The sequence below is a fragment of the Schistocerca piceifrons genome, chromosome X (genome assembly GCF_021461385.2).
Source record: "Schistocerca piceifrons isolate TAMUIC-IGC-003096 chromosome X, iqSchPice1.1, whole genome shotgun sequence".
Lineage (NCBI taxonomy): Eukaryota > Metazoa > Arthropoda > Insecta > Orthoptera > Acrididae > Schistocerca > Schistocerca piceifrons.
Window position 1 is genome coordinate 357,387,883 of NC_060149.1, and position 15,477 is coordinate 357,403,359.

Consider the following 15,477-nt stretch of genomic DNA (forward strand, 5'->3'; position numbering starts at 1 on the left):
ACCTGTAGCATTGAGTCTTCGAAAGCTGGCACTCGGCAGCCACTGAGGTGACACCCCTTCATTTTTTTCCTCGTCATGACTCTCCTACAATGGAACATTCATGGCTTTCGATTCAACAAAGGGGACTTATCACTGCTCTTAGAATTGCAGCATCCCCTTGGGCTCTGACACCAGGAAACAAAATTGCATCCTCACGTCCACTTTGAGCCCTTGGTATTTCTTCCCGGTGTGCTTTGAACCTCCTTCCAAACCCCCCCCCCCCCCCTTCCTCGAGGATGCCATTCCATCTCATGGGCGAGTTGTGATGCTCATCTGGGATGATGATCATACTCAACTCATCTCCCTGACTATCTGTCTCCAAGCTGTTGCAGTCTGCATTTTCCTTTCTCACTTGACCTTTTCCTTTTGTACCGTTTACATCCCTTCGTCATTTGATGTCACCAGGGCAGATACCTCCAGCTTATTGGGTAACTCCCTCCCCCCTTTCTGCACCATTCACTTTGGGGCTTGCCTTGAACCTGTCAGAGAAGTGGTGACCTTCTCAGTCACCGTAACCTCATCAGCCTTAACATGGGAGCACCCATGGTCCTTTCAGACTCCACGCAAACCTATCCCACCACACACACACACACACACACACACACACACACACACACACACACACACTCTCTCTCTCTCTCTCTCTCTCTCTCTCTCTCTCTCTCCAAATGGCAGCACTCTAAGGCCAACACGGAGATGTGCTCTCTGCATTTTTAACCATCATCCTATGATGGCAAACTGCATTCATTATAAATAGTTGCGTGCCAATATCGTTGTTTTCTTTGGGATAGCAATAAAGCTAGCTGGATTTCATTCACAAGTCCTTTCAACAGTTCCACTCCTCCTTCCATTGTGTGGGCCAGCCTCCAATGGCTCTCTGGGACCAATGTTCTTTCACCAATTTTCCTTCTGACAGTATCAGATGTTGTCATAGTGGAACCTATTGTTATCTCAAACACCTTGGGCTGCCATTTTGCAGAGATTTTGAGTTGCTCCCACTATCACCTTGCCTTTCTCCATTGGAAACAAGTGGTGGAGGCTCGGGTGATACCCTTACCCTCTCAGGATCTTGAGCGCTACAATGCCGCGTTTACTATAAGGGAGCTAGATCATGCTCTCACTTCATCCCGATACTCTGTCCCAGGGCCAGACAATGTTCACATTCAGATGTTGCAGCACCTTTATTTTTTGTTTCATGTACAATAGCATCAGGGCAGAGGACATGTTTCCCAGATGCTGACGTGAAGCCACTGTTATACCCATACCCGTACCTAAGCCCAGTAAGGAGAAACACCAAACCTCCCCATTTCTCTCACCAGCTAAATGATGGAATGTGTGATTCGTACCCAGCTGGTATGGTGGCTTGAGCCTCGCAATTTGCTAACCACTGCACAGAGTGAATTCAGAGTGCGCTGTTCTGCTTTGACCATCTCGTCCCTTTGTTCACCCCTGTCATGAATGGTTTTCTGCAGAAATCCCAGACTGTGGCTGTGTTTTTCGATTTGGAGAAAGCCTATGACACCTGTTGGAGTACTGGTATCACCCATTCTCTCTACACATGGGGCTTCTGTGGCCGCATGCCCCGTTTCCTTCAGGAAGTTTTGAAAGACAGTATTTTCCAGGTACATGTGGGTTCTGCCTTGTTGGACACATCTATCCAGGAAAACGGTGTGCCTCAGGGTTCCATCCTGAGCATTGTTCTCTTTGCTATTGTCATTGACCCTATAATGGTCTGTGTCTTGCTGGGAATCTCCAGCTCCATTTTTAATGACGATTTTGCCATCTATTGAAGTTCTCCATGGACTTGTCTCATTGAGCGGCATCTTTAGTGATGTCTCGGTTGTCTTTACTTATGGAGCATCGACAATGGCTTGGGCTTTTTTACTGACAAAACCGTTCATTTGAATTTCTGGTGGCACCATTGGTTTCTTCCACCGTCTCTACATCTTTGGCCTGTTACTCTTCCGTTCATTGAAACTACAAAATTTGCAAGGCTCATGCTCAATAGGAAATTTTCTTGGTCCTCTCATGTGTCTTACGTGGCAACCTGCTGCGTGCAGTCCCTCAGAGTAGTGTGTGTCCTCAGTGGTACTTCCTGGGGAGCAGATCAAACTACTCTCTTCCATTTGTACTGGTCCCTTGTCTGTTCAAAACTAAACTATGGTTGTTTTGTTTATGGGCTGTGGCTGTGGCTCTGAGTACTATGGGACTCAAATTCTGAGGTCATCAGTCCCCTAGAACTTAGAACTACTTAAACCTAACCACCCTAAGGACATCACACACATCCATGCCCCAGGCAGGATTCGAACCTGCAACCGTAGCGGTCGCGCGGTTCCAAACTGTAGCACCTAGAACTGATCGGTCACCCCGGCCGGCTCGTTTATGCATCTGCACATCCGTCCCTCTTATGCTGTCTCAATACTATCCACCATCATGACATCCGTTTGGCCACCGGCGTCTTTTACGCTAGCCCAGTTGATAGTTGGAGAAGCTTCCGAATTACCGCTGTCCTACTGCCATGACTTTCTCCTCAGCAGATACGTATGCCGTTTGTCTGCTATCCGTCACCATCCATCCTATGCCTCTTTCTTCGATGACTCCTTTGATCTCAAGTATGGGATGCGTCCCTCTTCTGTTACCTCCTGGAGTTCGCTTTCTGCTCTTGCTCCGGGAACTTCATGCTACCCTGCCACTCTTCCAATGGATGTGAACCCCTCACCACCTTGGCTTCATGCATGACCTTCGTGATAGTACCTTTGTGCACACTGATGGCTCTGACTGACTGTGGTGTCATCTGTGCCTTCGTCATTGGTACATACGGACAATTTTTCAGTATTGACTTCCGTGACACTGCTCAGTATTTACAGCAGAGTTCTTCACCCTGAATCAGGCCACACAGTACACCTGGCAATACAGGCTTTTCAATTGCATCATCTGCTCCAGCTCTCTGTGCCCTTCAAAGCCTCTGTGTGCTGTACACTGTCCATACCTTAGTGCAACAGGTCCAGGAAAGCTGTCACTTATTCATGATGGAGCCATTGTGATGATTATGTGGGTTCGTGGTCATGTGAGTCCAACAGGAAATGAGGCCACTTACTCTGCTGCCAAAGCTGCAATCCTCGTACCTCAGCCCACTGGTTCTTACATTCCCTCCGATGATCTCTGTGTTGCCATCTGTCAGCAGGTTGGTGTCACTTTGGCATCGCCACTAGTCATCCTTTCGTGGGAACAAGCTCAGAGTTATTAAGCCTCTCCCAGTGGCTTGGTCGACCTCCTCTCGGCCCTCATGCTGTGAGGAGATCATTTTAGCTACATCGCATATCGGACACTCTCTTTTTAGCCATCACCATTTGTTAAGTGGTGCTCCCCCACCACTTTGTGCTCATTGCCCTCAACCTTAGACAGTTCGCCATGTCCTGATGGAATGCCCCTTTTTTTAACCACTTACATTCTCATTTATGCTTGCTGTTTGAGTTACTGGCCATTTTAGCAAAGGGTGCACGGGCTGTCAACCCCATTTCACTTGTAACCCATCATAGCAATATGGTGAAGGGCATTTAATCTTTAACTCGGGACCTACGTTTCTGTGTATGGCATACTTGATAGACTTTCCTCCATGTCCCTCTTTTTAGCGGTCTTCTCTCCCATCAATTGGGATTAATGTGCAGTAGTTTTTAACTCCTCTTTGTCTTGCATGTTCTACTGTCCCAACATAGGCGCATATGATCCTAGTTGCTTTTGCACACTTAAAAAAAGAAAAACTGTTGTGGATTGGCAGGAGAGCCAACACTGGGTACTGGAGGAAGCCGAAAGGCACGCGTTTTAGCTCACGCAAGCTGGCGTGAAGTCTGGAACAGGGCAAGGAAATTAGACTGTTGAAAAATGGACGTAACTGGTGGAATACTTAACTTTAATCCATTAATGATGATTGTTGCTCTGGACTGTACATAATTCAGTATCAATAGTAACTGGTAATGGTGCCTTGCTAGGTCGTAGCAAATGACATAGCTGAAGGCTATGCTAACTATCATCTCAGCAAATGAGAACGTATTTTGTCAGTGAACCATCGCTAGCAAAGTTGGTTGTACAACTTATTGATAGTGAACTCCAGAATCAAGTGAACATTCATGAGGGTATTTTGTTGACAATATATAGGTGTAAACCCAGAATAGCAGAAAATCATCAGATTCACTGAAAAGACCTAATAAACTATCTCATTTCAGAGAAATTAAAACAAGACCATTCGAGATACTTGACGCAATGAAAGGGAATATCTTAAGGGCAAAATATGGAAAACAAACAGAAATGCCCCCTCCAATTTGATAGGAAACTGAGAGTGGTGATGCAGTGATCAGACACAACAGTTACATTTAAGAGTAGAACAGCTCAGATTCCTCCTCAACCATCCAAGTGTAGGTTTTCTGCAGTTTCTCTAAATAGCTACCATGAAAAGGTCATGGCCAAATTCCTTTTCTAATCTAAGCTTGTGCTCAGTCTCCAGTGACACCTCCATTGTTGGGACATTTAACTATAACTTTCCTTTCTTCCCTAACTTCACAGAAACTTTGTTCAATCTCATTCAGTTTATGACCATAGTGCAGGAGGATCTGAATTATATTCACACCTGAAGATACTGGATACAGTCAAATGTCAGGACCTTAGTTAGACCAGTAGTTCTATACTCAGTCACTGTACTGGGACTGATAAACATATATTGTCAGACAAAATCTCCTCGTGCTCCAAAAAACATGCGCACTTGTGCGCACACTTAAATGCTTTCTGTATTTATTTGCATGCAGATTAGCTGCTCATCTGCTTACAGAGCTTGTATAACTGAAGTCTCAAAGAGTTCTGTGGTATTGTCTGTGAAATAGTTCTTTTCCCAGATGGTATCTTCAGGATCCACTTTTCAAATGAGTTTACTGTCTTTTGTGCTAAATTCTTACACCAGTGGAGCAAATGATGTATGACAAAGGCATTAAATTCCTCATGTTTTGGAACTACCTACTCCTGGGCAGTATACCGTGCACTAATATGTAGCAGATATAATTGTTCAAAATGTTCAGGACACTTTACATCAGTTACCGTATCTGCGAGAAATGTAGCATTCTGCTGGGCATGTGGCCATGTGGGAATATAGGGGAGCAAATTAGCTGATGCAGCAGGAGACACACCTATGAAGACACTTGTAGCCATGTATAGGTCCCCATTGGGGAATTTTCAACTATTTTCAAAAATTTGGGTTCTTTGTTGTGCTATCTGTCGGACAGGGGAAAGCAAATTATTGTTTGTGGGGATATCAATGTAGATTTTTCTGTAAGAGTTAAATATAAAGCTTGGCCGTGAAGTATTACTTTGTTCTTTCAATTTGATGTCAGTTATTGATTTTTTCTACTCGGGTGGTACAGGAAAGCAGCACACAGATAGATAATGTTTTCATAGACCAAGATAAATTTAATCAGTTAAAAACTTATCCTGTTAAGAATGGTCTGTCTGGTCATGTTGCACAGCTAATTGCAGTATATGGTATAGCTCCATACAGTATTGCAAAACAGTCTTCCAAAATAATGTGTTCAATTAACGATTTAACTATTCAAAATTTTAGGGAAAGCTTGCAACAGTTAGACTGGGATGAGCTGTACAGGGAACCTGCTAATTTAAAATTTAAAGTATTTCGTGATACCTTTATGAGTGTACTTGAAAACAGTTTCCCTAAGAAAATGGTGGAATATAATTGTAAGAAACCATGTAAGATGCCATGGCTTACTAAAAGGATAAAAATATCTTGCAAACAGAAAAGGGAAATGCATCTTATAGCTAGGAGGAGTAATCACCCCAAAACAGTGAAATATAAAAACTACTTCACTGTATTAAGAAAAGTCCAGAAGTATGTGCATTGTGTCTGAGATTAGCACATCTGATGATAAAATTAAAACAATTTGGAATAATGTTAAAAGGGACACAGGGCAACCAAGAGCACGCAAAGACTGTATTTCTATCAAACTTGGTGAAAAGTTTGTTAACAAGAAGTCAGAAGTAGGAAACACTTTTAATAATCATTTCTTAAGTGTTGTAGAGAAAATAGGATCCAGCATATTCATTAGAAAATTTTCATTAGAAAGTGGAAGATGCAATACCTATGCAATTTGATAAAACTGAAATTCAACCCACCTCTCCTACTGAAATTAGGAAAATAATAAATTCACTCAAAAGTAAAAGCTCACATGGAATTGATGGCATTTCCGACAGAGTACTAAAAGCTTGTTCCCAACAAATACCTGGGATTCTCAGCCACATATGTAGTACCTCACTGAAACAGAGTATTTTTTCCAGATAGACTGAAATATGCTATTGTTAAACCATTGCATAAAAAAGGAGATAGGTCTGATGCTAACAACTACTGCATAATCTCACATCTGACAGCTTTATCCAAAATTTTTGAAAAAGCAACATATTCAAGAGTAGCATCACATATTTGTAAAAATAAAGTACTAACAAAATGTCAGTTTGGTTCTCAGAAGGGCCTTTTCAACAGAAAATGCTATTTATGCTTTCACTGATCAAATATTAAATGCACTGAATAGCCAATCATCATCCATTGGGATATTTTGTGATCTCTCAAAGGCTTTTGATTGTGTGAATCACGAAATTATTCTAGATAAGCTCAAGTATTGTGGTATGAGTGGGACAGAGCACAAATGGTTTAATTCATATTTAACTGGAAGAATGCAGTACAGATAGTCTGCAAAAATCAGCAGAGTCTTCAACCGGGGAGGTATCAAGAATAATGTCACACAGGGTTCAGTCATGGGTCCCTTATTGTTCTTGATATATATAAATGACTTGCCACTATATATTCATGAAGATGCAAAGCTAGTGCTTTTTGCTGATGATACAAGTGTAGTAATCACACCCAACAAGCAAGAATCAGCTGAGGAAATGATAAATAATGTCTTTCAGAAAATTATCAAGTGGTTCTCTGCAAATGGACTCGCAAAATTTTGAGAAAACACAGTTCATACAATTCTGTACTGTAAATGGCATAACACCACTGATAAACATATACTATGAACAGAAGTCTGCTGCTAAGGCAGAATATTCAAAATTTCTGGGTTTGTGCATTGATGAGAAATTGAAGTGGAAGAAACACATCGATGATCTACTGAAACAGTTGGGTTCAGCTATTTTTGCTGTGAGGGTCATTGCAAATTTTGGTGATAAACCTATCAGTAAATTAGCCTACTATAGCTTTTTTCATTCACTGCTGGCTCTTCAGAGCCCTTGTCCAGTTCCAAATTGACTTTGGGAGTGTGGTTTATGGTTCGGCAGCACCTTCAGCGTTGCATTTACTCAACCCTGTGCACCACTGCGGGGTTAGGCTAGCGACAGGAGCTTTTAGGATGAGTCCAGCAACCACTGTACTGGTGGAGGTTGGTGTCCCTCCACTGCCAATCAGACGTGCGCAACTGCTCGCCAGTTATGCAGCACACATTCGTAGTTTCCCTGAGCAACCGAATTACCGTTTTCTTTTCCCACCTGCAGCAGTCTCCCGCATTGGCAGCCCAGGTCGGGGCTAACGATTGCAGTTCGCATGCGGTCCCTTCTCTCCGAACTGGAGTCATTCACTTCACCACCTCTACTTGCAGTCCACTCAAGTACACCTCCATGGTATATGCCTCATCCGCAACTTCGTCTGGACCCTTAACGTGGTCCTAAGGACTCCATTAACCCTGCGGCTCTCTGCTGTCACTTCCTCTTGATTCTTGATGTGTTCCAGGGCTCTGGAGTGGTTTACACCGACAGCTCGATGGCTGATAGTCATGTTGGCTTTGCCTACGTTCACGGCAGCCATATTGAACAGCATTCCTTACCTGATGGCTACAGTGTATTCACTGCAGAACTGGTGGACATTTCTCGTGCACTTCAGTATCTCCGTTCATGCCCTGGAGAGTCTTTTCTTTTATGTACTGACTCCTTGAGCAGCCTGAAAACTATTGTCCAGTGCTACCCTCGTAATCCTTTGGTAGTGTCCCTCCAGGAGTCCATCTATACCCTGGAATGATCCAGTCATTCGGTGGTGTTCGTCTGGACCCCTGGTCACGTGCTAATCCCAGAAAATGAACTTGCTGACAGGCTGGCCAAACAGGCTACACGGAAACCACTCCTGCAGATGGGCATCCTCACAACTGACCTGCGTTTGTTATTATGCCACAAAGTTTTTCAGTTTTTGGAGACGGAATGGAAAAATCGCAGTACGCACAACAAACTGTGAGCCACTAAGAGGAACATGAATGTGTGGGAGTCCTCAGTGAGGGTGTCTCGCAGGGACTCTGTGGTTCTCTGCAGGCTCTGCATTGGCCATGCATGGGCGACCCAAGGCTACCTCCTGCCCCTGAAGACCCACCTCAGTGTCGGTGCGGCACCCGGTTGACAGTGTGCCCATATTCTTTTGCTATGTCCTCCTTTGGCTGCCCTGCAACTTCATCTTCGGTTGCCAGACTCATTATCATTGATTTTAGTAGACAACACCTCATCGGCTGATTTGGTTTTACGTTTCATCCATGAAGGTGGGTTTTATCATTCGATCTGAGTTTTAGCACCTATCCTCTGTCCCTCTGTGTCCTCCAACCTAGTGCTTTCAGGGTGAAGATTTTAATGTGTTGCAGGGTGGCTGGCTTTTCCTTTTTTATTTTTGTGGTCGGTCAGGCACTGTAATCTGCTTCCTTGTTTCTCTCTTCTGTTTCGTCTATTTTATTCTCACACTTGTGGCATTGCTTTCATATGGCATCATATTTTGGAGCAATTGGTCATTAAGAGAGAAAGTATTCATTCCAGAAAAGCGTGTAATCAGAATAATATGTGGATCCCCACCCAAGATCACCTTGCAGACATTTATTTAAGGAACTTGGGATATTCACAGTACCTTCGCAATACATATATTCACCCACAAAATTTGTCATTAATAACCCATCCAAATTCAAAAATAACAGTGAAGTGCATAGCTACAACACTAGAAGAAAGGATGATCTTTACTATTGTGGATCAAATCTCAGTTTGGCACAGAAAGGGGTGAATTATCCTGCCAAAAAAATATTTGGTCATTTGCCAAATAGCATTAAAAGTCTGACAGATAGCCAACCAACATTTCAACATTTAAAAGCAACTTAAAAGAATTCCTGAATGAAAACTATGCCTACGAAATAGATGAATATTTAGGTATGAAGTAGTAACTGAAAAAAATTAATTATTTTGTATAAAGAAAATTTATGTTAAAGTGACATGTTCCACATCGTTACGAAATGTCATATTCGTGATCTGTGGAACAAGGATTTATGTATGTATGTATGTATGTATCTAAAAACAAAGATGATGTGACTTACCAAACGAAAGTGCTGGCAGGTTGGCAGACACATAAACAAACACAAACATACACACAAAATTCAAGCTTTCGCAACCAACGGTTGCTTCATCATGAAAGAGGGAAAGAGAGGGAAAGACGAAAGGATGTGGGTTTTAAGGGAGAGGGTAAGGAGTCATTCCAATCCCGGCAGCGGAAAAACTTACCTTAGGGGGAAAAAAGGACAGGTATACACTTGCACACACATATCCATCCGCACATACACAAGCAGACATTTGTAAAGGCAAGTTGCCATAAGCTTAGACATTTGAAGCACCACAACATGATCATGGGTTATCTCCATCCACCCACAAAGATAAGTTATTCATCCATATCTGTGTACTGACCACACAGCTTTGTGCTCTGGCATGTGGACCTGCCTGCACATGGTACTTGTAATGTACTAATTTTGGTTTAACATTGTTTAAATAATTGTATTTTTTATTTTGATGGCAGAGCTGTCCTTAATTAAAATAAGGATTTGTCCACTGTTTTAACTAATGACAGAATAATTATAGTATAAAATGACCTTTTATGTACTGATAGAACTTCTCCCTTTAGTTGTAGGGAAGAATAATTAATGCCCCACGAAGTGACAAGTTAAAAAATGTAATTAGGTTCATATAGCACCGACAGACCGTGGAAGTGTGCTTCTCATATATGACTTGTTAAGAGTTACAGTCTGGCATAAAATTTTTAAGTTGCCATTTCCTTCTTCAGTTGTTAGCAATTTCACAATCTGTATTTGACTGGAGGATAATTGAGATTACTGGTAAACATGTATTACTGAAAAGTATCAAAGTTTACATGTTCCTCAATCACTCAACACCTCGGTAATTTATGCTATTTCATTTACTGAAAGGCTATTTATTGTTTGATACTGAGTTACACTTATTTTTTTCAGCTCATGGGGTTGTCGATGATCGAATGAGAAATCCCTGCACACGTTCGGGTAAACATCGATGCAGTTGTGGAGATGATGATGACTTGGATCTAGAGTCAGATTACACAAAGAATGGTCAGTGCACAACCAAAAAATTGGAGCTCAGCAACAAAGAATTGGGAGAAGTGTTAGCAGTGCTCAGGTACTATATTTTTTTAGGATTGTAGTTCCTTGGAATTCTTGTAGAATTGCAAAAGAAATTCATCAATGTTCATCTCTCTGTTCCCAATGAAATAATATTTGGCACATTATCTGACTTTGATCTTGCAAGATGCCTCATAATAAACTGTAGTGAAGGCAATGTTAGAAGGAACAAAAAGTGTGAGCAGGGTTCAGACCGCCATCAAAAAATATATAAGGAGCTCTGTGCCATTGGGTGGCTTCTTTCTTTCTTGCTTGTATTTCATTTTTGTGCAGAGAATTGATTTTTTTTTTCCATCTTGAGCAAACTGAGGAATTGTTTTACGTGACATATTCTTTTGCTGTTGGTAAAGCACCCTCAGTAACAGTGATCCTGTAAACATTTAGAATACATAACCTTTCATTACGTTATACATCCAAACATGATTGCTTAAATAATTGACATAATGTATTGTTCTTTCCACATGTTGTTATGATTTGTGGTTTCTCTCTTTATTGCTAGCAGAGGCTGCATGGAACTGTAGCTGCCATATAAACATAAATTTTTCAAATCCATAGTTTAAAATAGTGATTATTGGATGTTGTTTTAATCCTTACTTAGGACTGTTGATGTTTTTAAGCAATAACTACTGAATGTGTCATACTTTCTTCAGTTTTATTGCTTAACCGTATGCATCCTATACATGAAAATAAAAAAGAAAATAATTTTTACTTATTGATCTTATTTTTAATAATTACAGCTCTTTATCAAATTAAAAACTGCTCCTCCTCCCCCCCCCCTCTCTCTCTCTCTCTCTCCCCCCCCCCCCTCTCTCTCTCTCTCTCTCTCTCTCTCCCCCCCTCTCTCTCTCTCTCTCTCTCTCTCTCTCTCTCCCCCCCCCCTCTCTCTCTCTCTCTCTCTCTCTCTCTCTCTCTCTCCCTCTCTCCCTCTCCCCCTCTCCCTCTCCCCCTCCCCCTCCCTCTCCCTCTCTCCCTCCCCCACCTCCCTCCCTATTTAGTATAAACAAAATATAATTACAAATGGACAGTGTATCACTTCAGAGTGTAAGTTGAATGACAGATATTACAGTAAACTCACAAAATTGAAAATACATGCACTGTTTATATAAGACTAGTTAAAACTTCGTTCTTGACCAGAAATTTAATGCAGAGACTTGTCTGTTACTCAGTACACTACCAAATTGTGATACCCAAGTGTGCCTCTAAAACAGATTTAGCATTTCAACATGCTACAGGTTTCTTTCTATTAATTCCAAACTTGCATACTCATAGTAAAAGTTGTAATGCACTGCTTGTGAAAGGCAGCTGTCTGGGTACAAATCCAGGACTGACAAAAGTGAGTCGTGCTTGGAGAGCTCAGTCGGTAGAGCACTTGCCCGCGAAAGGCAAAGGTACTGAGTTCGAGTCTCGGTCCGGCACACAGTTTTAATCTGCCAGGAAGTTTCAAGATCAGAATAATTGTCAACTCCATTTACTATTATTTGTGATCATACATTCCTTTATTAGACAAGCGGTAGTCAACTTTGATTATGTATTAATGTGTTGTTTCTTTCCTTTTAGGGATAAAAATGCTCCATCTCGTTCATTCACTCAGGGTGCAAATAAAGGGCTGAAAAAAACTTTAGATATGAGAGAGCATATTCTATCAAAGCAGGCCTCAGTGGGAAGCAGTTCAAGAAGTTATTCCGATGTGTATAGGACACATGTTTCAACTACCTCATCCGATGACCAAGGTTTTCAGCGAGTGTGTGGGAAGAGCAAAAATCAGGAAGAAGCACTGACATTTGAGAAACCTTTGGTGTTGTCGGAGAAAGTTTTAAAAAATAAACACAAACTTAGTACAAGTAAAAGTGCTTTTAATGACTGTGATAACAGTAAATCTCATTGTGATATCATTACAGGAATGAAATCTATAAATTTGCAAGACTGTGATACTTCAGACATCAGTATTATAGGAAGAAGTGAATTGCCTTCTTCAGTACAAACTTCAGTTTTGGTTAGTGAGCAAAAAGCCATAAACAAAGGTGCAGAAAACACTTGTTCCAAATTATCAGCTCAACTGTCAGAGGGTTGTTCAGAAGTCAGGACTTGGGAGACAACATTAGAGACAGATAATCATTTTAAGTGTGTTCGTGAAATTCAGACTGGTTCACAAGAAGATGGCAACTTACCTGATACATCACTGCAAAGTGATACAGAGTGCTCCACAAAATTTGCTGTGGGAAATTTAACTTCAGTAAATTATGGCTCAAAATGTACAAATGTTACGAAAAACCTCAACAATGAAATAAAAAGTCTCTCAGAGGTAAGAAATAATGTAATTTATGACTATGCTTTTTCCTCTAATATAGCACTAAATTTCTGTTCAGTTGTGCAGATAATAACCTCACATATTTTTTAATAAATTTTGGTGTAATTTTAATGGTAACTGTTGAAACTACAGTAATCTAATCTTTGAATAGATGACAGTATCTCAACACTTCAAGTAAAAGTATATGAACTGAAATTGCACGTTACTGTGATTTAGTGTATTGATTTTGGTCTGAGTAGGTTAATGCAAAATTTTAATATTGACATAAATTTATTTTTGTACAATCTCCATTTGCATCATCATGAACATGCCCTTGCGTTGTTTTGATGTTGAATTGTGCACTACCATCCATGAAACTGTTAAGCATTTATCAAATGAACATTTCAGCTGTACTTTGTTGAAAAGAGTAAAACTTTTGGAGATGCCAAAAAAGAATATTTGGAAGTTACCTGACCTGTTTGTATCATCATTATCGGGGCCATATGAAAAACTCTTAAAGTATGAGGGATTTCATTTTCAACCTGTGTTATAGACAGAAGCAGGTATAATTGTGTGAATATCAACAAGAATTTTGACTTGGTACAAAACTATACTTACAATCAATTTCTAAAGATAAACCTCATTGCAACTAAGATTTAGCATTAGGATACACTGTTCCTCCAAATTAAATTTTCGGCAGCCGCTATCCTTTATTGTTTTCAGCCCAATAGCAGTGTATGCTTTTGATTGTGAAGGAAATCTTTAAAATCAGTTGTTTGACCTTCTACAATAAGAAATATAGGTGTTTTTTTCAAGTGCTTGTTTTTCCCATTATTTTGAGAAAAGCCATGTAATGACATGGTGCATTAAGCATATCAGAAGTCTGTGTTGAACAGTCTGTCCTTCTGTTGCATTTGATATTTAATTAATCTATATTTCTAATTTGATAACTTATATCTGGTTCAAAATAAGACCTATAGAGGCTTATTACTTCAGTAACATTTGCAAAAATCACAGCATCCAAAATGAAGTACATGAATGAATCCGAAAGCAGAGAATGTTCAGAACAGCCTCGAAGGTAGACATGGTAGAGACTGCATACAGATGACTTACATATAGCTCCAGAAGCACCCACTTTATTGGAACTGGAAAGATCACTGTTACACAAAGTTCACCCCACAAAGTGGAAATGGGAAAGCACACTCCACTAAGTTTCGTCAACATGAAAGTGCACAAAATGAGAATGCAAAGAATTTTTAATAGAACAGAATGGTCTTGGTAATTGGTTTGTTATGACATGGCATTTTGGAAGATACAGGGCATGCAAGTAGATCAAAGGTGCACGAGATGAACGTGTAGGCAGTTGAGTGCTGTACACAGAAATGGAAGGGTTCTGGACCATGCAATGTGGCCACCACATATGATGACTGTCATCTTGTTTGCATGAAGATCATGGATTATACAGTATCATCTATAGTATTTACTGTTGCATTGGAATCCTGGAATGATTTGGACGTGTCTTTATCAGTATCAGTGGTTAACACTGTTTGCTGTTGGGCTGGGCTGATAATGCCAATGCAGTTGCCTTGGATTCAATTGTCCAGAAACCACATTTGCCTCAGACTTCAGTATGTCCCACATTAACTTCTTAGTGATAGCAGTGCACCTGTTGGATGTGATTGTAGTTACAAACATGTAGCCGTGTTCATTGTTGATAGGTATAGCATAAAAATGAAAAGTTTGAGAATCAAAGCCCTTAAGAACCATTTTAATTGTATTGTGGGCTTCTGTGCAAGCTAGTTGAAGGCAGATTTCGCAGGAACATACTAAAGTCATCATTGCTTCCATGCTACAATCTTTAGATTCTCTAATTGCTGTGCATGACAGGCCTTGCACAATGCTGGATTTGTGTTACATCTTGTTTACAATTATGTAATTTTTATAGTTTGTTTGTTGTCGTGTGCCTAATCTGTGTAACAGTCACGATTTCATCTTGGTATTGCAATTTTTGGACGTGGAAAATATTTAGTACAATACACACTTGTAAGAGAAGAGAGAACTTCTGACCAGTGGTTGAAGCATTGAGCAGCATATTTCCAAATGGTGCTGAACAGTGAAACCCTGCTTTGAACACTTCATTTATGTAATCAGTGCATGTCTATCTTTCTGTCCCCCCCCCCCAGTACTTTAGTATACATGGAAATATGGAAGCTAAATCATTTACAATAGATGTAAATAAAAATGAAAATAATTAATGCTTGTATCCGAAATTAATTGGAAGTAATGAAATAATATTGTGCAGGTAAATCACAATTGGCAGGTGCCATCAGCAAGGGACAAGGCACGTTTTAGACGTTCACTTGACTCTGCTGCATCTATGGTTTTCCATTGTCGTACTGGATTGCCACTGACATCAAGTCCTGCGCCTGTTAGACGTACTACTTCCACAACACGATTTGACTTCGACAGCACTCTAAATTCTGTCTCAGCTATTCGCAGGTTTGTTGCTATTAGTTCTGTCTGTAATATACTATAATAGTTTTACATGCAAATATCTCTTGAAACTCCTGTTGCTCTTTAACTGTTCATTTGAGAAACTAACAAGTTCTAAATGTGTTTTTTTTTTTTTTTGGACGTATATAATTAATGCGATGGTGGCCAGTGATC

General features: G+C 40.6%; 1 protein-coding gene across 3 annotated transcripts in view; it reads left to right on the forward strand.

Annotated features, from left to right (window-relative positions):
* LOC124721105 (protein FAM214A) overlaps window positions 1-15,477 on the forward strand; it is a 244,797-nt gene that overhangs the window by 196,929 nt on the left and 32,391 nt on the right. For all 3 annotated transcript variants that reach the window (XM_047245925.1, XM_047245923.1, XM_047245924.1), the window contains exons 10-12: window positions 10,341-10,521; window positions 12,081-12,825; window positions 15,113-15,309. In XM_047245925.1, the coding sequence (XP_047101881.1) occupies window positions 10,341-10,521; window positions 12,081-12,825; window positions 15,113-15,309 (1,123 nt within the window). The remainder of the gene's footprint in view (window positions 1-10,340; window positions 10,522-12,080; window positions 12,826-15,112; window positions 15,310-15,477) is intronic.